The 27,915-nt window shown below is 50.9% G+C and overlaps 1 protein-coding gene across 1 annotated transcript in view; it reads left to right on the plus strand.

The window, feature by feature from the left end:
• Nucleotides 1-12,122: 12,122 nt before the first annotated feature.
• LTBP3 (latent transforming growth factor beta binding protein 3) overlaps nt 12,123-27,915 on the plus strand; it is a 50,867-nt gene continuing 35,074 nt past the window's right edge. Inside the window, exons 1-3 of the mRNA XM_060269923.1 lie at nt 12,123-12,721; nt 23,204-23,506; nt 24,670-24,884. Of these exons, the coding sequence (XP_060125906.1) occupies nt 12,427-12,721; nt 23,204-23,506; nt 24,670-24,884 (813 nt within the window). The 5' untranslated portion in view covers nt 12,123-12,426. The remainder of the gene's footprint in view (nt 12,722-23,203; nt 23,507-24,669; nt 24,885-27,915) is intronic.

Genomic DNA, 27,915 nt, shown 5'->3' on the forward strand with positions numbered 1-27,915 from the left:
GGAATCTTGTTGCCCGTCTGTCTGCCCCACCCCAGCCTCCTGCCTGGATTTGAACTGAATGTACAGACTAGCCGTGGCCCTCCTTGTGCAATAAAGTCTTTGGTCTGCAGCCACATGCCGTGGGCTCCTTTGTCGTCTTTGCTGGCAAGTTTTGGGGAAATGGGGAGCCTGGAAAAACAAGGGGTGGTGTGTGGGTAGGTGTGCGTGTGCGCACGCTGCTGGTTAAGCCGAGGGGAGGAAGTGGGGGGCACGGTTTCTGTGATTCCATCTAGATGAGCTGCCCCCTCCGTTTTAACTCGCTTTTCTCCTTTTGTGTTCTCTCCACCCACCCATATACGCTGATATCAGAGCTAATGCTCCCTATAATTCCGGGTAGTTTGCTTCCGGATGGAGAACAGAGGCCACTTCCTTGCTTGTCCAGACTCGCTCCTTTTAGGAGACTTGCAGTTAGTGGTTTTGTTCCTTCCTTGCTTGCTATATAATTAAGTGGGCTAAATCTTAGGTTTGGCTGAGGACATTTCATAATCAATATAATGGACTCTGCCTGGGTGAGTCCTTCATCCGCCCTCCCGTCCTGCTCTCTGACCTCTTTAGTGTTTTCCCTTCTGCTCCCTCTACCCATTTGCTCTTCTCAGGCTATGGCTTGTTCTCTTCCTTTCTGCTTAGCCCCTCTGTCTCTCTGTTCTTTGCTCTACCTTCTTCCTGGGTCCTCTTTCTGCTAGTCCTCAGTCACCTTGTCTCCCCAGTACTGCTTTTTCTTTGCCAAGGTCTGTTCTGCCTATCTTCATGCCCTATGGATGGGGCTCCCACCCGCCAGCCCTCATGCAAAATGTGTCTTTCCTCTCAGTGGCTGCAGTGTGTGTCAACCTTCTATTGTCAGCAGCCTGCAGTGTGTGTCAACCTTCTATTGTCAGCAGCTCCCTCTGAGCATGTTTCATGTCAACACAGCAGCATATCTGTGTGCAACCCGCAGCTTTATTTTGTGTATTGCCATTGTGTGTCTTTTGTTTTGTTTTAAAGCATGGGGGTGAGGCTACTTTTCATGCACAGCAGCGCTTTTGATAAAGACCACGTTTTGTAAGTGGATAAAGTATGCAAGATTCCGGCCTGCACAGATCTTTGTTGTGCCCGTTGGAAGAGTCCAGCAGCTGCCAAAGACTTTGCAGGTCCTTTCGCCAAGAAAAAAGTGGAGTGGCTTAAAAAGATGTGGCTTAACACACATCGCCTCAGACTGTAGCGTGAATGAAAGGGGCGAACTCAGCAGATCAAAGAGGAGGCAGCTGCTTCTGAGGTTTAGGATCCTTGCCCATTTAAGTGTGTGATGTGGTCAGCTTTCTCGGAACCTCAGCGTTTGCTTAGATGAAGTTCCACTTGTGCCCACAGAGGGCCACTCCTGAGGATGGGCTCACCTGGACTGCGTGAGGGCTGCCCTTCTCTTTATGGCACACACTATAATCATAAAGGGTCACAGTTGGCATTCTTCTATGAAATGTCACTGGTGAAGAATGCTTGTGGGAAAGGAACACCCTTTCGGAGAGCGTATGTATCTGTGTGAGAGAGAGGGCCTTCATGCCCCTTTCACGACTTTGCCCTGAGCTTGAAGGGACAAGCTGTACATTTACAAAGTACATTCTGTCGAGGATTCGTAACGAGCTATCAGCCTGATCCAAGCAGTAACCTTTTTCTAATGCCAGGGGTTAGCGAAGTGATAATAAACAAGAGGGTGCCCCTGAGCAAGTGCAGACAGCATGCCATACTGCTGAGTAAACACACACACACACACACACACACACACACACACACACACAGTAGTTTACATTAAAAGAGAGAGCCAAAATAAGGGCTGTGCTCTCCCTTTCCCAAGTTCAGAGTATCCTTTGCCGTTAGAAAAGTTCTGGGGCCATTTTTTAAAACTCTGAAATCATGACCAATATTGAGCATATGAAGAGGGACTTTCCACCTCTTCCCCCCTCATAACGAGCAAAGGTCTTTCAAACAAGGCAAAGGAGGGAGGGACCTACTCCCCCCCCCCCCCGTAGGACACCAGCCAGCTTGTGGGTGGTGCTATGGGGGAGGCTGGAGGTGTAGGAAGACACATGCAACCCAATGACAGTGTGTTAAACACACGAAGAACACACACACTCCGGTTTGTGCACACACCATTGTTCAGCAGCAAGGATGGTGTAATTACAAACTGTCTGATGGGCTAAAGGGAGCATCATCCTTTGCAGAGCAAGTCAAAGGTGCTCTGATGAACCTTACTGTGCTTACTGGGGTAGAATAATTTGAATGGGCTTCCCAGATTTGTGAAAGTGCTGCTCTATTTTATGGATAAGTGCATATTTCTCCTAACTCAAGCCCAGTTTACACATGCAAGGTGGCAGAGTCCTGAGGCTCTAAACCAGGCATGTCAAACCTGCGGCCCTCCAGATGTTTTGGCCTACAATTCCCATCTTCCCCAACCACTGGTCCTGCTAGCTAGGGATCATGGGAGTTGTAGGCCAAAACATCTGGAGGGCCGCAGGTTTGACATGCCTGCAAACAGTGCTTCCAAGAATAACACACGTGGAATGATTGTGTTTTTGAACAATCTCCCATGCAAAGAAAAGGCTCCCTGTCAGCAGAAAAGTAGTGCATCAGCAACAGGCTTAGGCAGGAATGTTCCTCACTATGACTTTTCTTACTTGGAGAAAAGCATTTTTTTAAAAAAAAAAAAATCTTTCCCCAATCTGCAACCAAACCGAAGGGATACAATCTGTTTTCATTAAATGTGCCGAAGCATCAGGTATGAAGTTTTACCCATGTTCATTGATTCTGTGACATTGTGGATGGATTAACAGATCTTAAATCAAAACAGCAGATTTGTTTCTGAATGTATTCCAAACACATTTGGAAGAAAGCCACGTGTTTTCACAAGCATGTTTACCACCTCTGGCAACGAGACACCATGTGTCCAATAATGCAAAACTCTTACACAGAAAGAGAGGAGAGACAAGGCACGTTTGCTTTTTTGCTTTTTTTCAAAACGCTTCCTTTACTATCACATACAATCACAATCTCAAATTCCAGCTGTCGGCATTCTCACGAATACCCACTTCCTATTCCCTTGCACCCTGAAAACCACACTGGAAGATCAGTTCTTCACTGGGAGATGCCTCTTACATTTCAGTCTGTTCTTGGGGAGGCTGTACATGCCGGGAACTGCCATTCTCACTGCACAGTTTCAACTGGAAGCTGGGAACTGAGAAAGTCGAGATTGTCTTTGTAATCTGGTGCCACAGATCTTAGTTCAGGGTCCATGCAAGAATCCGTTGTGAAGTGCAACAGAGGTTCTGCATTCTGGGTCCCAACAAATAATACATTTAGCCCCCCCCCCCATAGCAGCTTCAGAGTCACACAGAAAAATCACTGAGAAAAGGTGCCAGCCTTAGGATCACACAGAAGTTCGTTTTCTGTCCTGCAGACTGCGGGTGATGGAGAACGGTGGGTGGCACAACACGGGTGCCTGGCTAGCCCTGGCTCCCCAATCCGAACAGCTGGGGGCAGGGGCCTGTGGGGCCAGGTCTTGGCAATGCTCCCCCCACTCTTCTCAGCACTCCCAGTCCCTGAGAGGGCGTCCTCGATCCCGGTCCTGGCGGGGTTTCTTCAAAGGGTTTCTTCGGCCAAGGGGCGAGATTGCCGTGGAGGCACTGGCTTTCGGACAGCACCTGCCCTCCGGCGCTGTGCAGAGCCAAGTGCTTGCAAAGGTAGGCCCGGCGGCGGAAGCGCTTGGGGCAATGCGAGCAGCAGTAGCTCCCTTCGGCGGCGCCGGGGTGGGGCAGGGTCCCCCTGGGGGCGTTGCCAGGCTCGGGGCTCTCGTTCTCCTTGGTGGTGCCACCCGCGTGCCCGCCGCCTCCGCCCCGGGGCTTGTGCCAGCGGCGGTGGGAAGCTAGGTTGGCCGGGCAGCTGAAGGCCTTGCTGCACTCGTGGCAGCGGTACTCGACGCGGGCGATGCGGGAGCAGCAGTGTTGCGCCAGAGCCAACGGGCCGGGGTAGGACTCCTGGCACAGCTGGCACACGAAGGCGCCCAGCAGCACCACCGCCCCTCGGGCAGGGGCTGCGCCGCCGCCGCCGGCCCTCTTCGCGGGCGCCAGGGCGCTGGGCTGCCTAGCCGACGGCGCGCAGGCCGACCCGGTGCCCGGAGCCTGCGAGGCGCACGTCGGGGCGGACGCGCCAGGGGCCGGCGATCCTGAATGGAGGCCCCCTCGCTCCAGACAGCTGCCCAGCGTCGCGGCGCTTCCTACTAGGCGCAAGGGGCCGGGCCCTGGGGCCGGGCAGTCTGGCAGCCCCCCGGCCCGGGACAGCTTCCTTGGGGCGGAGGAGAGCAAGGGCAAGACCCCGCTGGGGAGCAGCACGCCCGACGGCACCCCGCCGCCGTCCATCTCCTTCTGCGGGGTTCGGATCCGATAGGAGATGGGCGCTTCTCGACGCGTCCTCTTCACCAGGAACCCCCGGGGCATCTTGGGGCACTCGAAAGAGGGCTGAGAAGGGCGCTGGCTCTTAGCCTTTGGGCACCAGAGGCCTGGCACGGCGGTGCACGTCGAGGGGGCTGCTGTTGGCACCTGTTGCTGCTTTGCGGGCCCTGCAAGAGGAGAGGCTTCCAAACTTGGCGCAGGGGCTCTCCCGCTTGGCGCGTCCGCCCAGGCTTTTGTTAGCTGGGTCTGCTGCTGGTGGTGGCGGAGTCGGCGTCTCTTGCCCGTGCCCGTCGTCGTGTCTTCAGCGCGGAGCCAGCTGGCCTCTGTAAGCACGGCGGCTGCCCCCCTCTATAAAGACCCGGGCGCCTATTGTGCGGGCTGGAGGCTGCAGATGGCTGGTGTGGGGCAGCCAATGGGCGCTGCGCTGGTTGCGTGGCTGCGAGTCCCGTGAGGGCGAGCGGCAGATGGGAGCACTGGCCCTGGCGCGTGGGCCCTGCCATTATGCAGATTGGGGGCAAGGGGTGGCACACGCCGGGCCGCCACAAAAGGGGGGGTGGGCTGCGGGCTGATCCCCCAGGGAGGCTGACAGCATCAACGGGCCAGGCAGGGCGGGCGGGCGGGCGGGCGGGCGGGGGTCTGGTGGAAGGTTAACCCTTTGCTGGGCCTTTTTGGAAAGGCAAGAAAGACGAACAAGAGACAGCGGGGCAAATCCCAGTTAAGCCTGCAAACCCCGTTTTTTCATACACTACTGAAAGGAACGGCCGGAGAAGAGGAGGTTTAGTTAAGGGTGTATGAATTTATTTGGCTGGAGGGCCCAGCTCTCCTCGGTGGCTTGGAGCAAGTTCACATCAACCCTACAACTGCTATTTGACAGTGCCGGTAGGTAAAGTGCCTTTAAAACGATGCCACCTTTGGGTCATGAATCCCATTTTCTATTTCAGCTTCACTGCTGACAACCAGGAGGTAAGGGACCCTTGCTGCATACATGCCTTATCTTTATCTACATGATTCTCTCCCCCAGACATAGGAGCCAACTCCTAGGGGCTGAGGTCCCTTTGCTTCCCCAATAAAATATTTAAGGGGGCTGCCCCCAAAGCTGATGGGCATTGCCATTCAAATAGTGTGTGTGTGTGTGCAAGTGTGTGCCATGTCATGTGATCAATTATGCGGGGTGGGGCTTACCTGCCCCCTCCAATATTTTATTCAAGTTGGCACCCCTACCTCCAGACCTCTCTTTCCCCTATATAATCACACATATGCACATTCAGTCAGACAAACATACCGTATCAAAAACACATGAGTTAGCATGACTGAAAGTTCCCCCAATGTGAGAAGCACCCTCTGCTCCAGCATTTATTGCTTACACAAGCTACTTTTCTCTGTAGCAGAGGAAAGGGCACTCTGCATGTGATCAAAAGCATTTTAATAAATATATTTTATTGGAGGGCATGTTTTGCAGGTTGAAATGTGCCACTGAAAGCAAGTCCTTGGGACAAACCCAGCTGCTTGGAGTGGAGCATGGTGGAGATAGGAAGCTGTTTTATACATACTGTACCTACTCTAACAGAGAGCAGCAACTCTCCGGAAGGAAATGAACACCCCCCTCCCCCCAATCACTATCAAGGGATTGAACCTAGGATCTTCTGAATGCAAAGCAGGTGCTTTGCCACTGAACTCCCAAAGAGATATTAATAAACACAGCAATATTTGTCTGTGGGTAGCAGTGGTGGACGTGTACCAGTCTATAACTGTAAATTCATGACCTCGCTTCCTGGAGGGAACTTGTAAGTGGCCGCTGAAGCTTTGTTTGTGGTCCTCCTGGGAGGGGCACAACACTTCTGTCAGTTCCCTTCTCTTGCCATCTTGGGAGGGAAGAAGCACAAAGTGCTCATGCTAGCCTTTCAGAGCCCTCCAGCTCCCCTACCCCTGCCCTCCCCCCTGCCCAGACCAAGATACATCATCTAGGGCGGCCTACCATCCGCCACTGTCATCTGTTGGTGGGGCCAGGTCTGTGTAGGAGGGGCAGCATGTTCTGTGTAGATTCATTCCAATATTTAGCACACACTGCCTGCTAAATACTGTAAATGAAGGTGGCTGTAAGCATTGGGGGGGGGTGCTGACCTGGAGCCTCTGAGCATTGCATATATGTAGCTGAGCATGAAAATCCATGGGGGAGGGAGAACGGGGACACTGAACACTTGCACCACTGCAGAGATGGAGGCTGGCTTCTCCCTGCAGTTTTCCACTGGTACAGCCCAGTTCTGCATGCATGAGATCCCAGTTCAATCCTTTGCATCTCTAGCTGAGGCTCCAAATATGTTATGCACTTGATGGTCTTCCCCAATCTGCAAATTTCCAGTGGGAGTTCCAGTCCAGAACACCTGGAGGAGAAGGATGGAGAACACCAGGATGGAGAAGGATGATAGGGGAAGCCAGCAAGGTGCCCTCTAGATCAGAGCTTTCCAAACTGTGTGTCATGACACATTAGTGTGTCAGCTGCAGTGTGTAGGTACCCACACTCCTCCCAGGGCTGGAAAGAGGTTAGTTCAGGGGTCAGCTTCAAATGTGCTTCAAATGTGCTCTTCCATGGTTTCTCTGTATGAAATGTCTCCGGGATTCTTTTCAAAGCAGTTGTGGTTGTTGCTGGTTTTTTTGCACACTCCTTTAAAAAATAAGCTTCCCTTGGCTACCCCCAGGTATTCATTGGGCAAGGGGGAAAGAAACCACCACCTAAACACATGTGCCCGTGTGTGTGTGTGTGTGTGTGTGTGTGCGCATACACACACACAAACAGGCAGCCATGGGGGTGGGGTGGGGTAGGGTAGGGGGAGTAGGCTTCAATTGTCCTTCCAAATTTTTCAGCTGTGCCTTTGCTCATTGTATGCAGGAAGCGCAGTTGGTCTTGGATCTTTGCACACACTGCGGGGACAACCCGCCCTCCCTCCCCCCCTTTATGCAACCTTGCCCCCTGCTCCCTAGGGGTGGGGGCAGGCCAGGCCAGGCCTCCTGGCACATTGAGATTTGCAGCATCCCTCCCCCCCCAGGAACACAAGGGAGTGTGTCTGAAAAGCACAGACACGCGCCTGCCTTGACCTCCCTAACCCCCATCTCCATAAAGCTGCAAGGCCCCCTTGCAGATGCCAGACAATGGGCCCCCCTCCCTAGCGCAGCATCACCACCACCGAGGAGCTGTCTGTGGTTAACCCGTTAGGGTCCACATCCACGAGGAAGGGGAAGGAAGCCACTGCTGGCAAAGTGGATAAAGAAGGGTGAGGTATGAGACATGCCTGCTTTATAGGAAGCCTAAAGTTAAAAGGATGGCGCTGTGGGTTAAACCACTGAGCCTAGGGCTTGCTGGTCATGAATCCCCGCGACGGGGTGAGCTCCCATTGCTCAGTCCCAGCTCCTGCCAACCTAGCAGTTCGAAAGCACCTCCAAGTGCAAGTAGATAAATAGGTACCACTCCTGTGGGAAGGTAAACGGTGTTTCCGTGCGCTGCTCTGGTTCGCCAGAAGCGGCTTAGTCATGCTGGCCACATGACCCAGAAGCTGTACGCCGGATCCCCCGGCCAGTAAAGCGAGACGAGCGCCGCAACTCCAGAGTCGTCCGCGATTGGACCTAACGGTCAGGGGTCCTCTTTACCTTTAAAGTTAAAAGGGCGACCAGTCAATACAGCTCTCTCTTCCTGGGACGAGTTGAGGCAGCTTCTGTGAGCAGCTTGCCCCTCTGCAAAAAATGCCTTTTGAGGTTTCCTTCTCATACTGAACCTCAGTTTTCTGATTGGGGTATACCCAATACAGGTGAGCAGCACAGCCCCTCTCCCAGGTTATGCAGCCTCCCCAGGCCTCTTGAAGCTGCCCTTTACTTCCACCCCATCAGCCTTCCTTCCTTCCTTCCTTCCTTCCTTCCTTCCATCCTTCCTTCCTTCCTTCCTTCCTTCCTTCCTTCCTTCCTTCCTTCCTTCCTTCCTTCCTTCCTTCATGCCTCTCCCACTTTTGTGTAGTTTCTTAACAACTGGAAGGGGAAGTAGTTTATTGGATAAAAATAATTATTTTTAAAGAAAACTCTTCTTCTGGTTGTGTGGCTTGAGGATAAGAAGCTGCCGGGGGGGGGGGGGGAGTGCCCTCTGCTCTGTGTCTCTCTGTGAGCACACTTAATGTCAGAAAGGAATTGCTTTCACTTGCTTTCCGGGAACAGTAGGTGTGTTGATCTGTTGTACTTAAAAAACAACAACAACCCATACCTCTCTGCATACTTATTTAAGGGGAATCATATCACATCCGATGTTGTCTTCCTTCTGAGTAGGGCTGCATAGGGCAAGGGAATTGGAGATAGCTATGATTTAATTCAGATTATCAAGCCAGGACACTTTTGTATTTGGCACAACTCATCATGGGTCCTGGCTATGCCCTCTGTTAAGCATCCTGTGTGGCACCTTTCAATAAATTCTGTACATACTTAGCAGGGAATAAAGCTTGCTGCTGAATAATGTACAGCTTCTTTCGCATGAACCCACATGCGTCTCCACCTCCATAATTCTGCCCGGACACTGAGGTCCAGCACTGAGGGCCGTCTGGCAGTTCCCTCATTGCGAGAAGCCAAGTTGCAGGGAACTAGGCAGAGGGCCTTCTCGGTGGTGGCGCCTGCCCTGTGGAACGCCCTCCCAACAGATGTCAAAGAGGAAAACAACTACCAGACTTTTAGAAGACATCTGAAGGCAGCCCTGTTCAGGGAGGCTTTTAATGTTTAATAGACTATTGTGTTTTATTTTTCTGTTGGAAGCTGCCCAGAGTGGCTGGGGAAACCCAGCCAGATGGGCGGGGTATAAATAATAAATTATTATTATTATTATTATTATTATTATTATTATTATTATTACATTAGAAATGGTGATAGCTGAGACCCCCTTCTGAAACAAAGTAAGGCACTTTGGTGCTACGTATTAATTGAGCTGCAATGATTGCTGCCGTTATACACTGTTGTTTAGCGATCTGTTGTTGTTTTAATGAATTGTGTTTTTCTAAAATAAATGAATAAAAACTGCAGTGTTTAAGTGTCTGCTGTTTCTTCACAAAGAGAGAACCACGATTTGGCCACTCCTGCCATGACTTCTTAGTAAACCATACTGATTCCAAGGGGCATCAGATACCACTGGGCTTATTGGTGTTTCGTAATATTTGGATGTATTTACAAATATGCAGAAAGGATTGTGCTTACATTAAGGTACATGGTGTTACAAAGTCACCTGCTCTTTAGGGCAGATGACCCCAACCTGGTCGGGCAGATGTTTTGAACACAGTGGCTTTTTCTCACAGTGGCTTCCAATATCCATGACCTTTGTCTATACAGTACCAGCTAGGGTTGATGGGAGTTGTAGTCTTCCCAGGTTGGGGGAGGCTGCTCTATGGAGAGGAAACTAGCCCCCCCCCCAACTACTAAGATGTACCGGTAACTTGGTTTACGGAGCACAAACAGCTTCAAACCTCTCCGTCTATCCTGTAGTAGTCTCACTCAAGCTGCAGTCTGGAGAGGAAAGTTTGCTCCTTTCCCAAAACATCTCTCGCCTCCTAGGGGAGTTTCCAGCTATTTCTGAGTCATTTTGCAGAAGAACTCAGGACCCATCCACACCCCAGCTTAATGTGGACCCCTCCGTCCTTTCTTTAATTCCCAATTGTCCATACAACTGGCACTGAAAACAGCTGCTGTCCCCAACTTTATCCTGCTAAATCTGGAGATTCCCCGTCCTTGGAAAATCCAAAAATGAAATCTGCTCCACTTTAAGAGTGCTCCTACTAGTTTTCCATGGGTGCCCTTCTTTTTTTAAAGTGGTTGTTTTTGAGGTGGAGCAGGTTCTGCAGAGTTGCTTGAAACAGCAAACAGTGGAAAAGGGAGAATGGGCATGGAAACTCCGGTTAAAATCTCATCCAAATATAAACTGCTCAGGGATGGGCTGCCAGTGGACAAACTGAGATTATGCAAAGTGTGGATTTTGCGGGCAAGTTTGGATGGGTCTTTGGTCATGTTTGGACCCAGGTGGCGCTGTGGGTTAAACCACAGAATCTAGGGCTTGCTGATCAGAAGGTTGGCGGTTCGAATCCCTGCAACAGGGTGAGCTCCCGTTGCTCGGTCCCAGCTCCTGCCCACCTAGCAGTTTGAAAGCACATCAAAGTGCAAGTAGATAAATAGGGACCGCTCCGGCGGGAAGGTAAACGGCATTTCTATGCGCTGCTCTGGTTCGCCAGAAGCAGCTTTGTCATGCTGGCCACATGACCCGGAAGCTGTCTGCGGACAAACGCCGACTCCCTCGGCCTCTGGAGCGAGATGAGCGCCGCAACCCCAGAGTCGGACACGACTGGACCTGATGGTCAGGGGCCCCTTTACCTTGGCCATGTTACTAGGAAGCAGCACAAAAGAGCCAAGAGTCTTCAGACATACACCTGATGCTGGTCAACAAACGCTTAACAATTAAATGACTTAGTCTTTCAAGATGCCGGAAGATATTATTTTTTTTGTTCTTGAAGAAGCAGGAGACCTTTGGAGGGTAGCAGGTGGTAGAGCTGAAGAAATGACATTCACAGCCAGAATGTCTTAGGCTATCAGAGTGGAGACAGAAGCCCATGGAGGCGCTGAGTGATGGGCTTACTTGTGAGTCACCTTCACCACTTGACTCTCCAGCCTTGGCTGACCCTATTTAAATTTGAACAATGAGATTGAAAGGAACCTACACACATTCTTTCATATACTGTACAGATTGGTTCCCTAACCATGCTGCTCAAAATGGCGGCATGCAGGGAACAGCAATGGTCGCTTTCCCCAAGTTATCAGCCTCTCTTTTGTGACTGGGCCTAAGACTTCAGTCAGGCCATTGAGCTATCTAGGCCAACATGATGTTCTCCCAGTGGTTAACCAAATGTGGGAAGCCCACAAGCAGCCCGGGAGCGCCATGGTATTCTCATGTTCCCTAGCCTATGGTATTCGGAGGCAGGTTGCTTCTGATCCCATTGGTAACCTTCTCTCTTCTATGATTTTGTCCAATCCCCTTCGAAAGCCATCCAAGATGGTGGCCATCACAACTCCTTGTGGTAGGAAGTTCTGTAATTCATCTATGTGCTGGCTGCTTCCAGGGCACCTGCCCACACACAAAAAAAGAGAGAGAAAAGACTCATTCTATCCAAAAGTTATGAAAAACCAAATTAACCCTCCCCCCCCCAAAAAAACCATCCCCGAACTGAAGGAGCCTTGAGGAAGAAGACATTATGTGAAGCTTCTGCCACAACATCTGCTGTCAAAACTTTCTGGAAACAATTGAAGGCATTTTTGTTTCCAGAAAACTTTTCCAGGTGGATAAGGTCTCATTCTTAGGTGTTCGTTTTCTCTTGTCTTTAGAGCTCTATATAAGCAGTTAAAAATATTATTCCTGCAAGGGGTTGGACTAGATGACTCTCGGAGTCCCTTCCAACTCCACAATTCTACGAGTATGGCTCCTATATCTGCTGGCGCCGCTGCCTGGCTCCTTAGCCAACCTGCCCTCCTCCTCCTCTGATGTTCCTTCCTTCCTTCCTTCCCTCTCTTTCCCGCGCCCCCTGTCGGCCCGTCCCGTCGCGGTTCCCTTCTCCGGCCGGGACCCGCCTCTCCTCTCTTCTCCTGCCGCCGGCTCCGCGTCTCTTGGCGGCGCTCCCAGATTCCTGCCCCCGGCCGGAGATTGGCTGCGAGGCGAGCGAAGCGGGCCCGTCGGGGCGCGCGTTGCTCTCCAGCCTTGGCAGCGGTGGCCGGGAAGGCGAGCCGCCTCCGCTCCGCTTCGCCCCTCCTTTCCTCCTCCTCCTCCTGCTGCTCCTGGGATCGCCTCCCCTCCGCTCCAGCGGCTCCGTCCCTCGACCGCCTCGCGCGCAGCTTTCCGCGGGGCGCCCCGTAGGGGCCAGGCGAGAGGCGCGCTGCGCTCCTCCGCGCCGGGCTTGGCCTGCGGGCCGCCAAGATGCCCTCGCGGGGGCTGGCCGTGCTGTGGATGCTGGCGCTGGGCTGGCCGGGCGCCGCCGACGCCGCTTCTGCCTCCGCCGCTGCCGCCGCCTCGTCGTCGTCGTCGGCGGGCCCCTCGGAGCGGACGGCGCTGGCGCGGGAGCGCTTCAAGGTGGTCTTCGCCCCCCTCATCTGCAAGCGGACGTGCCTGAAGGGCCAGTGCCGCGACAGCTGCAAGCCGGGCAGCAACATGACCCTCATCGGAGAGAACGGGCACTCCATGGACACCCTCACGGGCTCCGGCTTCCGCGTGGGTGAGATGGGCGAACTCTTCTCCCCCCACACACCCCACTCCAAGCAGGGCGGGAGAGGTGCGAGGGAAAGGTTGGGAGGGGGCCCTTGGGGAGTTTGTTGTGTTCCGGAGTAAGTTACCCACTTTCAAATGAAGGGTATAACGCTCGCTCCCTCCGCCGAACCCCTTCATTTGCCCCAGATGTTGCTCAGGCGAAGGAGACATCCTCTCCATTGCAGAAGTGCGTTCATGGAAGTGCTCACACTGGGCTCCGATGCTCTCTGGTCAATCCCAGCGCAGGAGGCAAATCACCCCCCAGTGTCAGGATCCAAGCCCAATATAACCCGGGAAGGTGGGTTGGTGGCATAATCAGCCTAGTTGAATGCTTTTCCCAAGAAGAGATGCACTTCCTACGGTTTGTTTTTCAACATCGAGGCCAAAAGGCCTTGCCCACTTGAGGGCACTTAACTTTTACGCACTTTTCCAGATAGCATATAGCAACAAACATACACACATCGCTGCTGTTGCCCCTCCCTCCCTCTGTTCTCTCCCTCCCTCTCTCTCTCTCTCTCTCTCTCTCTCTCTCTCTCTCTCTCTCTCTCTCTCTCTCTCTCTCTCTCTCTCTCTCTCTCTCTCTCTTTCTCTCTCCCCCGCCACTCCATTCTTTCCTCAACTGCTTTTGGCTGGTGGAAAACCTTACCTCATGTCCCAGCCCATCTCTGGGGCCCTGGCTGCCTCAGAGCTGCAGCAGCAGCAGCAGATCAGAACCGTTAGCCAAGCAAATACACATGCAGGTCCAGAGGCTGCCTCTCCAAGACAAACAGTGTGTGAAGAGGCTATGAAAACACTTGCTAGGTAGGGATAAACAGGAGCCCAAATGGCCTAGATAGGATTTAGTTTTGGGCCCGAGATCTCTAATGGCTATTGCCCAGAATTTGTTTTCTGTGTGCCAGTCGGAGGTGGCACACAGGGCTGCTTTAAAACGCTGGGCCACAACAACCGCTCTTTAGAAATTAAGCTGACTCTGCTGAGAAGGCAGGACAAGTCAGCGACTGAGCTACACAGAACTCCCCCACTTTCAGGCCAAGATTTGGGGCGGCGGGACTTGCTGCAACCTAGGAAGAGTCCTGCTTCATACTACAATTTATATAGCTGCTCCGTAACTCAAACTCATGGGTGGCCCATCAGGAGGAGGAGGAGGAGAAAGGAACCACAATTAAGGCACAACATAAAACAATTGAAATACAGGGTTGTTGTTGTTTTAAGAACGAGGACCAGGTTGTAAATGGTCAGGGCTAAGTCCCATTTACTCACGGTGGCCAACCAAGATGCTCCAAGGTGAGTCTGCAAGCAGGACATGGGTGCAACAACAACACTCTCCCCATTTGCAATTCCCAGAACTGGTGTTCAGAGGAGAGGCCTGTGCCTCAAGCGGTCGAGGTGGAACATAGCCATTGTGGCCATTGTAGCCACCAATAGACTGATCCTCCATGAATTTGTCTAATTCTCTTCTAAAGCCCTCCAAGTTGGTGACTTCTTGTTGGAGTAGATACCATAGATTTAACTGTGTGCTGTGTGACAATATACTTTCCTTTTGTCTGTCCTTAATCTTCCAACATTCACCTTCCTAGGATGGCTCCTGAGTTCTAGTACAGTATTAGATGAGAGAGAGAGAGAGAGAGAGAGAGAGGGAGAAAGTGATGGGCCTGTAAATGGCTGTTAGGCATGACAAGTGAGGCCTGCAACAAAGTGTTGCAGCATGCTCCTTTTCAGGGTTCCCGCCATGCTTCCTCTTCTAGAATATTCCGTTTCATATGCCCGCTTTCCTGGTTTTCTGTTTCCTTCACGCCCCCTCCTCAAAACCGCCCATCATTCCACGACCACTACAATTTTTTTCCTTTTTGTCCTTCTGCAAACTTACATACTTAACGGTAGTTTTTGATGACACAGACACCCTGAAATTGGCAATCCGATAACACTAGAACACCACCACTAGCCTCATAATTTGTCTAGCCCTATTTTGAAGTGGATAAGCTGGCGGTACTTGGGCAAAGAAGGGGAAACCATAAGGCAGGGGAATTGGAGTGCAGGTGAATGGAGTGCAGTTCAGTGACAGAGCACCTGCTTTGCATGCAGAAGGCTCGATCTCTTGCAAAGGGTCAAGTAGGAAGCATTGGGGAAGACCCTTCTCTGCCCAAGAACCTGGAGAGCTGCTGCTAGTCAGAGCAGACAATACTGGCTTCCTAGGCATTTTTAGCCTGAGGGTTTAAACATCAGGATCTGTTTCTAGCCCTGGCATTCAAGTTGACACGTGTGGTTTCAAGCTGCCACGAGTCCCTGAACTTCTCTTTATGCAAACCATAGGAGCCAACTCCTAGGGACTGAGGTCTCTTTGCCCCCCCCTTAAAATATTTGAGGGGCTGCCCCACCCCCTTCCCTAAGTTGATGGGCATTGCCATTCATAGGCAGGCTGGCTTTGCTCGCAGCAGCCTTCTCCTTCACTGCAAAGATTTCTTTTCCAGCTGGACTAGTATGTGACTGCCAAAAATCCCCCCCCCCTTTTAAATCGCCTAGTGGCTCTGGGCGAAAAGCAGGGTCTCTCCTTGGCAAGCGTAATCTTTGTTCAGAGTGGAAGAGGGGAGCGGTGGAAGGGAACGTCCTTCAGCTAATGGAATCCAGAGGTGGAAACTTTGGCCTGTGAGCCCATCTCGCTAGCCAAGAGCTGGAGAGGTGGGGCCTCTGGGAGTACGCAGAGAGCGAGGGCTCCGAACCAGTCCAAGTCCTGTTCTGGTCTAGCCCAGAAGCGGCACCCCCCTCTTCCTCCTTCTACATTCCGAACCTTCCCTCCTTCCCTCCCTCCTGAGCATTTTGGATTTGGAGTCCTGTTTCCTTCCTTGATCGTCTTCCCACCACCCCCATGTTTTGTTTTTCTTCGCACAAAGGCTCAAGATACCCAATATGAGCCAAAAACTGCAGCGTTTGTTGACTTTCTGCAGCTTGGGAAGGAGGCCGGCCAGCGTGGGAAGGAGCCTTCCTGGCCTGGTTGATTACTCTCTGCAGAGGGGTCCCTCCCTATAACCTCTCCAGTCTGGGATACCCGAACTTTTGGGACAGCCAAGTCCCCAGGAGGCATTGCCTTAGCTAGGACCGCACATTCTTAAAAAGGCTAGAAAAGTATTTCAGAGCTTTTCCCGATCCTTTCAGATTTCATTAACTTCAAGGGGAAGGACTGTAGGCCAGTGTTAGGGCACCTGCTTTGTGTGCAGAAGGTGCAGTGTTTGGTCCTGGCATCACCGGGTAGGGCTGGGAGAAGACTTCCTGTCCAAAACTCTGGAGAGATGCTGCCAGTCCGAGTGGACAAGACTGAACCAGATAGGCTGATGTGGCTAATAAAGGCCATGGACTCAGACCTCACTAAGTAGTTTTAAGAGCATTCAGTCGACCCACACTTTCCAGGACTGAGTCCCGCATTTGCAGAACTCAGAAGCTCACAGCTAAATGTGTTAACCAATTCCAGTGAGAAATATTGTGTCTAAGCTGAAACTGGGAAGTGTGGAGTCTCTTAATTGGGTGTGTCCTGGATTTGGAATACAGTCATACCTCGGGTTACATATGCTTCGGGTTGCGTACTCCGCAAGCCCGGAAGTATTTTTTGCTGCTTTTCGCTGCACGCGCGGTCTGCACATGTGCAGAAGCGTTCTGCGCAGGTCATGCATGCGCAGAAGTGTGCTATCGCGCTTTTGCACATGCGCAAAATGGACGGTCGGGTTGCATACTTTTTGGGGTGCGAATGCCACCCAGGAACGGATTGAGTACGTAACCCAAGGTACTACTGTAGCTATTATTATTATTATTATTATTATTATTATTAACCTGCCCTTCACCAGCAGGTCCCAGAGCAGGAAACTTAAAATTATAAACAGTTGAAATAGATCCCAATCACCAGAATAGATTGGGTTCTGAAAACACGCATCTCAGGTGCCAAAGGCCGAGGTTAAGACATGTTCCTTTCCACCTAGGGGAATCCCTCCCTCCCTCCCCTTGTAAGGCAGGTGCTGTCCTGCTGAGCTTCAGCCCTTCCCAAAAACAGGCCTACTGGGTATGTCCTTTTTGCTCTCCTGGCTCAGGCAAGCTTCCCCCTCTGTCTCTGTGTCTGTGTCTCTCTTTCTCACTCTCGTCTCTTTGTTGCTGCTCTATAGCCAGCTCCCTCTCCTGACTGCTCTCCCCGTTTTCCTTCTCCCCAATCGTAACCTGCCATATCCTGAAGGTGTGCGTGGGGTGGGGGTGGGGGCGACGGGGGCTTGGCACATTCCCAGAGCGTGGGCAGGGGCAAGCTAAGGGCACTTTGCATCCGTGGCTGGGTCAGCCTCTTGGAGGGCTGGAGCCTCCCAGTTTCCCACTTCCGTTCGGCAGCTGCCTCCACACCATAAAGCTTTCTAATTTCACCATCGCCTTTGCCTGGGGCCTCGTTCTCCTGGGCCCAACCCCTTCTTTTCTCCCTGCCTAAGCAGCTGCTCAGTCACCTTTTTCTCCCAGGGACTGTGGGCAACTAGAACCCTGGTTATAGGGGCCTATGAGACGGGCAGATGAGGGGTTTCATGGGACGTGCTTTGTGATGAACTCCTGCACATAGCCACGCTTGCATATACCCTCCAACATGTCCAGGCCCCAAACCAAGACGAGTCACATGACCCGCGTGAGATCACAGCCCCGAAAACAGGGGCTTTGGGGGGTGAAATTGTGGCATTCAACATTGCCACCGTGCTCTTGCGCGAGAAAACTGTCCTGTTTTCCTGGGGCAGTTGAGGTGTATGCTATTGGAGACACTGTGCTGCTGGGCATGTGCAGAGTGCCTTTCTTGCCACATTCAAAGCTGTGGGGCTTGAGGGCAGATTTTCTAGACCTGTAGGTGTGGGTTGCAAGTGTATTTATTGATTGCTTTTATATCCCACTTTTTTCTCCAGGGAGCTTAAAGGGATGTGCATAGTTCTTCCTTGCAGCAACCCTGTGAGTCTGAGATACGTTAGGTTGAGAGCCTATGACTGGCCCAAGGTCATCCAGTGAGTGTCGTGACTAAGCTCCAGCACCCCTCATTTCTTAGAAGAAGCTTTGTAAGGGAGCTTCCAATGTTCCTAACTTCTGAGTACAGTGGTGCCTCGCTTAACGAATGCCCTGCTTAACAAAATTTCCGCTTAACGAAAGGTTTTTTCTAGCGGAGGTTGCCTCGCTAGACGAATACGTTTTATGAAAATTCGTCTAGTGAGTCGCGGTTTCCCATAGGAATGCATTGAAATTCAATTAATGCGTTCCTATGGGCAAAAAAAATTCAATGCATTCCTATGGGATTCGCTAGATGAATTTTTCGTTGTAAGAAAAGACCTGTGGAACGAATTAAATTCGTCTAGCGAGGCACCACTGTATAGAAAGGAAAAGGTTCTTTTCCCTCTTTAGGACGAATGGAAGGTGTCAAAAATTTAGATTCAGTTAGCTATGGGAAGCATTTTAATTTTGTTTGTCCAGTTAGACGTTTTATATGGCGTTCCCTGTTAAGGTTGCTGCTTAACTAAATAATGTTTGGAAGGTCAAGTTGTGGGAAAAAAAAGACAGACTATCTTGTTGAGAAAAAGCCATTTTAGTTCCTTTTCAGCAAATGCTGTATGTTTGCGGCTATGTTCAATGGGGCCAACACAGTAACTAGGCTGGGGAAAGTTGCATTATAGGTATGTGTGTGTGTGTTTGTAAAGGTAAAGGTAAAGGGACCCCTGACCATTAGGTCCAGTCGTGACCGACTCTGGGGTTGCGCGCTCATCTCGCATTATTGGCCGAGGGAGCCGGCGTATAGCTTCCAGGTCATGTGGCCAGCATGACAAAGCCGCTTCTGGCAAACCAGAGTAGCACATGGAAATGCCGTTTACCTTCCCGCTGTAGCGGTTCCTATTTATCTACTTGCATTTTGATGTGCTTTCGAACTGCTAGGTTGGCAGGAGCTGGGACCAAGCAACGGGAGCTCACCCCGTCACAGGGATTCGAACCGCCGACATTCCGATCAGCAAGCTCTAGGCTCAGTGGTTTACACACACTCAATTTCACCTGAAATGACTGTAAAGTTTTTATTTGAGTAAGAAATATGCACAAATGTAAGGTGGGTAACACCCGACTTGACCACAGTACCTGTGAAAACGTCCCAGATTTGATCTCTGGCATCACCAGGTAAAACTGGAAATGTGCCCCGTCTATAACCCTGGGGAATTCCTGCCAGTCAGTGTAGGAAATACCAAGCTCGATGGACCAATGACTCACAAGGCAGCTCCTTTCATTTTCCAGTGAAAGGAGTTTTGATATTTGATATGAAACTTCCTGAAAGTCTGGGTTTGCCTAATCTGGGGTGTGTTCAGACTCCCTCCTCTCCCCACTTTATACAATACTGGCTTTGTGGCCGTTTCCAGAACTTCAGGAGAAAGATCAGAATTCCCAGGTTTGGCTCTAGGCCCACGCTTTGAAATCTGCACACATCTGCAGCTTCTCCTGATTTTATGGGATGCTATTGTATTGTTGTAGACATTCTGCAGACAATCCAGCTTCTGAGTCAAGGAGTTACTCATGTTTATATATCCCAACCTGTCCTGTTTCCCTCTTGGGGGCTCCTCCAAACCAGGTTCCCTCCCTATTTTGAGAACTTCCCTGTGGTTTGTGCCCCCACAGTCCCTGAATTGTTGGCTATGCTGCCTGGGGGTGATGGGGATTGGAGTCCAACAACATCTGGAGGGTCACAGGGTTGTTATACAGTATTTTTAGATATTCTGTAAGCCGCCCAGAGTGGTTGGGGAAATCATCATCATCATCATCATCATCCTGCTGGATCAGTCCAGTGGTCAACAATCTAGCATTCTGTTCTCACAGTGGCTAACCAGGTCATAGACTCACAGAATTGAAGAGATCATGGATGGACCACAAGATGCTTGTGGGAAGCCTGAAAGCAGGGCCTGAGTTCAACAACAACACACCCCTCCTGTGGCTTTCAGCGACTGGTATTCAGAAGTATTCACCACTGCCTCTTTCTCTGGAGACGACACTAGTAGCCAGAAGTGGTGAGAGCAGAGATATTAGAGTGATATGCCTCTGAATACCAGTTACTGACTTGCACACCTTTTGTATCTGAAGAATCTGAAGAAGTGTGCATGCACACGAAAGCTCATACCAAAATAAAAACTTAGTTGGTCTTTAAGGTGCTACTGAAGGAATTTTTTTATTATTATACACCTTTTGTTTGTTTGTTAGTATATTTTTAATTAAATTTGACCACTTACACTGCATGTTAATAATAAAAAACAAATGTGTTAATAATAATATAACAACAACAACAACAACAACAACAACAACAATTTATTATTTATGCCCCGCCCATCTGGCTGGGTTCCCCCAGCCACCCTGGGCGGCTTCCAACAAAACATTAAAATACAGAAATCCATCAAACATTAAAAGCTTCCCTAAACAGGGCTGCCTTAAGATGCCTTCTAAAGGTCTGGTAATTGTTGTTCTCTTTGACCTCTAGTGGTAGGGCGTTCCACAGGGTGGGTGCCACTACCGAGAAGGCCCTCTGACTGGTTCCCTGTAACTTGGCTTCTCGTAGCGAGGGAACCACCAGAAGGCCCTCGCCGCTGGACCTCAGTGTCCGGGCAGAACAATGCGAGTGGAGACGCTCCTTCAAGCTGTAGCATGGCAGAAAGTATGCTATGTTTGTTTGTTTTAAACAAACTAATAATAATAAATAAAAATGTGCACCCCACCCCCAAGACCACTCCATCGTAACTATCCAACCTCCCAAAATTTCAACACCTCTTGCGATGATGGTTTGGCCCCTTTCTATTTTAAGATTTAAGATTTTAAGAATTAAATTTAGTTTTGATTATTCAACCAGTGTAAATAAATAAATAAATGGATCACTTGATATGGAATGACCCAAAATAGGAATTAAGGGTGGTTGTTTTCTCAGGACGGTGGAGTTTGTGTGTGCTGCGTCCTGTTAGCGTTGTGGTGGCTAGGAAATGCTCTGTGGGGTGGGGTAGGGGGACTCAAAGCGGGGAGGTTGAGGAGAGTCACGTCGGTGGGGGAGTGAGAATTGTCCCAATTTTCATCTGAGGAATGTCGGAAGGTACAGATTCATCGATGAGGAGAGTACGGTCCTGCTTAGGTCTTGCTTGGGGACTGTCTGTCTGGCCGCTGTGAGGACCGGCTGCTGATGGGCCTCACCCACCTATATTCTTATCTGCCTAACTTATATGTTATAGGACAGGGGTCCCCCAAACTAAGGCCCGGGGTCCGGATGCGGCCCAAACGCCTTCTCAATCTGGCCCGCGGACGGTCCAGGAATCAGCATGTTTTTACATGAGTAGAATGTGTCCTTTTATTTAAAATGCATCTCTGGGTTATTTGTGGGGCATAGGAATTCGTTCATTATTTTTTTTCAAAATATAGTCCGCCCCCCCCCCCAAGGTCTGAGGGACAGTGGACTGGCCCCCTGCTGAAAAAGTTTGCTGACCCCTGTTATAAGAAGAAGCTCCAAAGGCCATGTGCCACCACATTAAAGCCCCGATTCCTACATTGTACAGAACAGACTTCCTGGCAAAGTGATATCTGCCAGGAGGCCAACTTTAGGCCACAGTGTGTGACAGGTTGGACTTAAGGCAGCCAAGGAATTTCCACGCACCCTCCCCAAGGGGAATAAAAAATGTCCCTTGGGTCGGCCCTTCCGTAGCTGGGCACCATGCCCTGCCCTTTTATTTGTTTATGTGAATGGAGGGTGGCGTTTGGGCAGGACCAGCCTGCAACTGCTGACTGTTGTCTGGGGATGAGTGTGTGCGTTGGAGAGGGCATGTTTGCCAGCTTCCCGGCTGCTGACTCAGCCCTTGGAATTCAAAGAGGCTGAATTGTTGTTCTCTCAATCCTGGTAGCTGGAAACGTCTTTCTCCCAGCTCTTTGTGCAAAGGTTCGTTTTCTGGGAAAGGGAGCACCCTGGGAGCTGGGGAGTCATTCGATGAAGAAGTGGCAGACATGTTTTTTAAAGTTCCTGACAGGCACTTGTGCAACATAAAACCGTACATATACATAAACATACACCCTCCAAAGTAGCGCGTACCTTCTAACATTTCTCCGATAATTTTATTATTACTTATACCTCACCTATCGGACTGGGTTGCCCCAGCTATTCTGGGAAGCTTCCAACGTACTGTATTTTTCCATGTATAAGACTATACCCCCCCCATTTTTTTAAGTTTAAAATTGGGGGTCCTGTGATACACAGAATGTTGCAATTATTTATTTCTTAATTTTGGGCTCAAAAAGTAGGGTTCGTCTTATACTGTACACAGAAAAATACGGAATAGAAAAACATAATTAAACATTAAAAAAACTTCCCTATACAGGGCTGCCTTCAGATGTCTTCTAAATGTTGTATAGTTACATATCTCCTTGGCTCCGGGGGGGGGGGGGGTTCACATAACTCCATACCCTCCAACATTTATCCGATGAAAATAGGGACGTCCTAAGGCAGTGATGGCGAACCTATGACACGTGTGTCAGACGTGACACGCAGAGCCCTCACTGCTGGCACGCGCCCCATCGACCCATTCACGCCATTTGTTCTCCTGCTCCTCCTCACGCTACAGCTTATCTCTGCTGTTAAAACCTGGATCTTTTGTTGTTGTTGTTGTTGCTGGTAGCCAGAGATTGGTTTTTTAACCCTTTCTGTGCTGTTTTTTCTGGCGCTTTGGCAGATGATGATTGGGTGTAACAGCGTTCGTTTTTTAACCCGTTCTGTGCTGGGTTTTTTGGCACTTTGGCAGACTATGTCGGTGCTGCGTGTTAGTTCCAGCGAAGGTATTATTCATCATTTATTTCTGTTCTCTTCCCCCCCAAAAGCGCAGCAGCTTTGGGGCACCCCCCCAAAAAAGCAAAGCAACTTTTGCAACCCCCCAAAAAACCTCCAAAACTTTGGTCAGCAGCTCCCCCCAAAAAGCTCAACAACTCTGGACACTTTGTGATAAATAAGGGTTTTTTGGTTTGGTTTGGTTAAATAATTAGTTTTTTGTTTATTAAATACAGTTATATATTACAATTATACATTTTTGTTATTTAAACTATAAATATCGTGAAATTATGGTTTTTTTCTCGAGGCGAATTTTGACACACCAAGCTCAAAAGGTTGCCCATCACTGTCCTAAGGAAAAGCAGGACATTCCAGGATCAAATTAAGCCTCTGTGTTCTCCTAACCTAACTACCCGGAAACTGGGATGGCTTCTGTAAATCCAGGACTGTCCCGGGAAAATAGAAGGGTCTGAAGTCAGAGATTTTACAGTTTGTATGAACCATAGTCAGAGAGATTTAAACATGCAACTTGAGGCAGTACCACACCCATATTAAGCACTGTTTGAATTATCACAGGGTTTGATGCATCTCAAATTAATGCTTCCCCTCTCTGTTTCTCTCTCTCCCCCCCCCCCGCAGTGGTTTGCCCTCTGCCCTGCATGAACGGTGGGCAGTGTACATCTGGGAACCATTGCTTGTGCCCTCCGGAGTTCACAGGGCGATTCTGCCAAGTGCCAGCCGGCCGCCAGAGCCAAGGCCAGCAGGCCCGACTGCCCGGTGAGGGCCTCGCCATGGAGACGGGCTCCAGCAAGCACGCCATCTACGCAGTCCAGCTCATCTCGGACGGCCACGGGGACACGGCCTCCGGGCCCGGCTCGAAAGGCACCGTCAGCCATTCCACCTTCATGGTGCCTCTGGGCCCTGGACAACATTCATCCGAAGGTACCCAAGAAGGGGCATTTCTGTGGGGGTAGGGGTGGATTCTGCTTTGAGAAGGACACTGATCACCATGGGGGAATTGTGGGTAGTTAGGAGACCACAGAGGCATAATTTGAAGCCAATTGTGGGAACTTGTGTGGTGAAGTAAGATTCTCAAGCATGCACAGAGTGCTTTTTCTAGTCCCCCCGGCATCGGTGCTTAACTTCTCAGTGGCAAATTGCTGAGACCTATTCCTGTCCTGCGATCCACCCCGGCATCGCACAGCCCTTCCTCTAAATTCCGCTGTTCGTTGTTAAGAGAAAGAAGCACTCTGCACGTGCTCAGAAGCACTTTTGTCTAGGTGACGGCAGGCTCAGTGGCCCAGTCCTGCTTACCTCTTGCCCAGCAGCTGGAACTCGTAAGGTGGTAGGTAAGCAAATGACAGAAAAGGGGTGCCTCTGACCATGTTAAGAATGACCACCTGCAGCTCCCACAACACTTGTGGCTAAAGGAGACGTCTGTGAGATCAGCTGGTGGAATTTCCAAACAGGCTTAAACTCCATCACTGTTCTTTTCGGAAAAGGACCACAGATTTGAGGAATTTGCTGGGGTCACCATGTTAATATATATGTGACCTAGCAGCTAACAAAACGGCAACTGCTTCTAGCAGCTGCCTCTCTTGCAGCCTAGTAAATAAACCCATAAAAGTCACTAATAAAATCAACACAGAAAAGGAAAAGCCACACAATAATTTTACTAGCCTGCTAAGGAGCTAGATGTCTGTGTTTCTATACTAACCGCAGAGGAGGCCTTGCCCCCTCTCCTAGTGGTCTGGTGCATTTTGGGATTAGTAGGGTGGGAGGCAGGGAGGCAAACAGTAGGTGGCGCCAGAGAACAGATGTAGGCAAATCACTTCACTTTTTGTCACCTTCCTTCTGCTGAGTTCTACTGAGCCTAAAGAGGAGGAAGCTGACAGACAAGGCCAGGGATGATGGGAGTCGTAGTCCAGCAATGACTCGAGGGCCAAAGGTTCCCCATACCAGCATTACGCAAACACAAGAGCCTTTGGCCACGTGCAGGGGTGCATTTGCCTCCGTACATGCCGGACTGCCCATCATTTTTTAGATTTCCCAGGTGCTTGCAGGTCAGAGCGAATGGCCAGATAGCTCACCTTTTTGCCCTCTAGTTCAGGTGCACCAGCCGCTGGTCAATGTCCGGGTACATCACCCCCCGGACGCCTCAGTGCAAGTCCACCGGATCGACAGCCTCAGCTCGGAGGGAAGTGGGCCGGGCAGCCAGCAACACCTGATCCAGCACCCTGCTCCCAAACCCGCTTATACCCGGCCCCCCACCCAGAAGCCCCTCGGACGGTGCTTTCAGGAAACGATGCCTAAACAGTCGGTGAGTAGAGTGGCCTTTTGACAATTCCGATGCATAGGAATGGCACCCAAGCAGAGAGACAACAGTTAATTTTGCAAGAATATGAAGGGAGAGGAGATTTTTCTTCCTCGCAAGCACTGAAATCTGGATACCATTTCCTAAAATTAATCAGCAGGATGTTTCAGCAGACAAAAGGAGGTGATTTTAAATCCGCACATAATTCTCTAATGGGATTTGCTTTGCCACAGAATGTCTAGCCTAGATCAGAGGTTCTCAAACTTGATTCCTCGGATGGGCCAACTGTGTGTGGGGGGAATGGGATGGACGGATGGACCCGGAGGGTCTTGGCCAGAATTTTGTTTATTTGTTCTGCAAATCAAAGCACATACATATATTTTAATAACTGCCGTCTTCCTGTTCTAATGTGCTGGATGAGGAAAAATAGAAGTATTTTTCTCTAGCTCAAGCATCATCATTAGAACCAGCCCCAAATTATGAAAACCATTGTGTCATAAGCCAGAATCGCATTAGCTGGTTTGATCCAGCCCTGATAAAAAAAAATCCTTGATTTCTACTGTCTGGAAAAATAATAATTAGAGTCTAGAGCCAAGTAGAGATAGTATCAATGGTTCTGAAACTTTCCAGCAGATCACAGGCTGTTGCTTGCAAACCAGCCAGCTGTTCACAGTCCGTAGAACCTTTGGCCTCTGTGAGGGACAAGGGATACAGGGAAGTCCCTCCCATCTTAAGTTCCAGCCCATCCCCAAGCGCTGGAGAGAGTAAGGAGAGCTCTGCCTCCAGCGGAGAGTCAGGAAGTGGTGTCCGAGGCTCAGGCAAGGTTGTGGAGCCCATGCCTCAGGTGGGACAGGAAGTTGGACGCACGGGGGGGGAGGCCAATCCCCCCAACTCCCGAATTGCGACGCAAACGTAGGGGGAAGAGGTTGGGTCTGCCAAAGCTTTGGTGCTGGAAGAAAACGCGCCAATCGCCATTCGGAGGTTCTGACACCTCACCTTAAGGATGCATTTTTACTGCTCTGAACACTGTAAATAATCAGCACTTAATAAAAGCCTTAAAAGACCATGCTGGAGTCGTTACTCTAGAGTAGCCATATCAGGCCCTCTGACAGCAACCTCCGAATCTTTTTTTGGCTACTTTGGAGTGCAGCGATGAGCGCTCAAGAGGCTGAGCAGTGGAGGCTGGAGGCCGAAGCAGCGAAGCAGGAGCTACGGAACCTCACAGCGCAGGCACAGCAGCAATTGCATGCCGCTCAGGAGGAAGCGCGAGGGGCGCAGGAGGAGCTGAACAAGCTGGTGGACCAGGTGAGGACAAAAGAGGAGACTGAGAAACAGCTAAGGGTGATGGTATTGGACCTGCAGAAAAAGTTGGAAGAGGAGAAAGCCGCTAGAGGTGGGGGGGCGCCCCAGCCGCAGCTAGTCCAAGTGAGAAGGGGACAGAGCCTAGTCACCAAGTTTAGCGGCGACCCTAGGGAGTACCTAGGATTCGAGACAGAAATAAATTATGCGCTGGAATTGCATGCAGCAGAATTCCCAGATGACGCGCACAGAGTCTCCTTTATCATAGAGCATTTGACGGGGGCCGCCCGGGAATGGGTAAGACCGCTCATCGCGCAAAAAAATCCTTGCATGAAGAACGCAAAATTATTTCTAGAAGCTTTAAAAATAATGTACGCTAGTGACAGTGAAATGGAGGCCACTAAACAGGAGCTTCATAACTTAACACAAGGAAAATCGACAGTGAGGGACTACTGGGCGAGATTCACCATGCTGGTGCACAAACTGGGGTGGGATCTGCAAAGTGAGCCAGTGAAATCAGCCTTCTACCTGGGTTTGCATGCAGATGTTAAGGATGAGCTGGCAAGAGGTCCTAGACCGCGGACTATGGATGAGTTAAGCAAAGCGGCGCTAGCGGTGGGGGTGAGACAGGAATCCAGATGGTATGACAAACAAGCGACGCGCGCAGCAAAACCTTGGTTCCCACGCTCCCAGGACAGACCACATCACCAAACCCCACCCCAGGGACCACCCCCAGACCCGCCCAGACCAAGCCCAGAGCCAGAACCGATGGAGATCGGTGGAGCGCGCGCGCGGGCTTTTCAAACCCCGGCGGCGCCAAGACGCAAGGAGGGAAGGGGCGGGAATTGCTTTCTCTGCAACTCCCCCCGGCATCGCGTCAGAGACTGCCCTCATCGCAGAGAGTGGCAAGGAAAGGCGGGAACGGTTGTACCTTCCCCCACTGAAGCAGCACCACAGCAGGGAAACGAGACAGCCTGGCTGCAGGAGACAAGGGGCAGCAGCCAGGCACAGTCAGCAGACAACAGCCCCAGCCCGCCCACCCGCACAGAGAGGAGCAGAGCCAGCCCACCCCTCCCAGAGCAGGAGTGGTTCTAGAAGTCACGCTAACGCTCCCAAATGGCTATCCCCTGACTGTCCTCGCCTTAATTGACAGTGGTGCCTCAGCCAACTTCTTCTCGAGAAACTTTGCAGAAGAGCACCAGATCCAGCTTCTGCAGCTGGATTTTCCCCTGCACGTAGCCACCATTGACGGCAGAGAGTTGCTGGGAGGGGCCATCACTCATCAACCCCCCCCCCCATGAGAATGACGGTGGGAAGGCACTCAGAGACACTGGCTTTCAACGTCACAACCATCTCAGACCCCCCCATCGTTTTGGGCATGAGCTGGCTGGCGCGCCACGACCCCTCCATAAGTTGGCACCAGAGATGCATCACGTTTGGGTCGGACTTTTGTCTGGAACATTGCATGCAGCACCAACCAGGGGAGGGGCCTCCAATAGCCACGGTGGCCACCATGCATGTCAAAGGGGGTGAGGCGATACCCAAGCAGTACTGGGACCTGCAGGAGGTCTTCAGCGAAGCGGAGTCCGACCACCTACCCCCACACAGGTCTTTCGACTGCCAGATCAACCTGGTACCAGGGGCAACGATACCCCCAGCCAAGCTGTACGCCATGTCAGATCAGGAACTCGAGGATTTGCGTGCGTTCATAGACAAGAACCTCAAACGGGGGTTCATC

The sequence above is a fragment of the Zootoca vivipara genome, chromosome 17, assembly GCF_963506605.1.
Source record: "Zootoca vivipara chromosome 17, rZooViv1.1, whole genome shotgun sequence".
In the NCBI taxonomy this organism is placed as follows: Eukaryota; Metazoa; Chordata; class Lepidosauria; order Squamata; family Lacertidae; genus Zootoca; species Zootoca vivipara.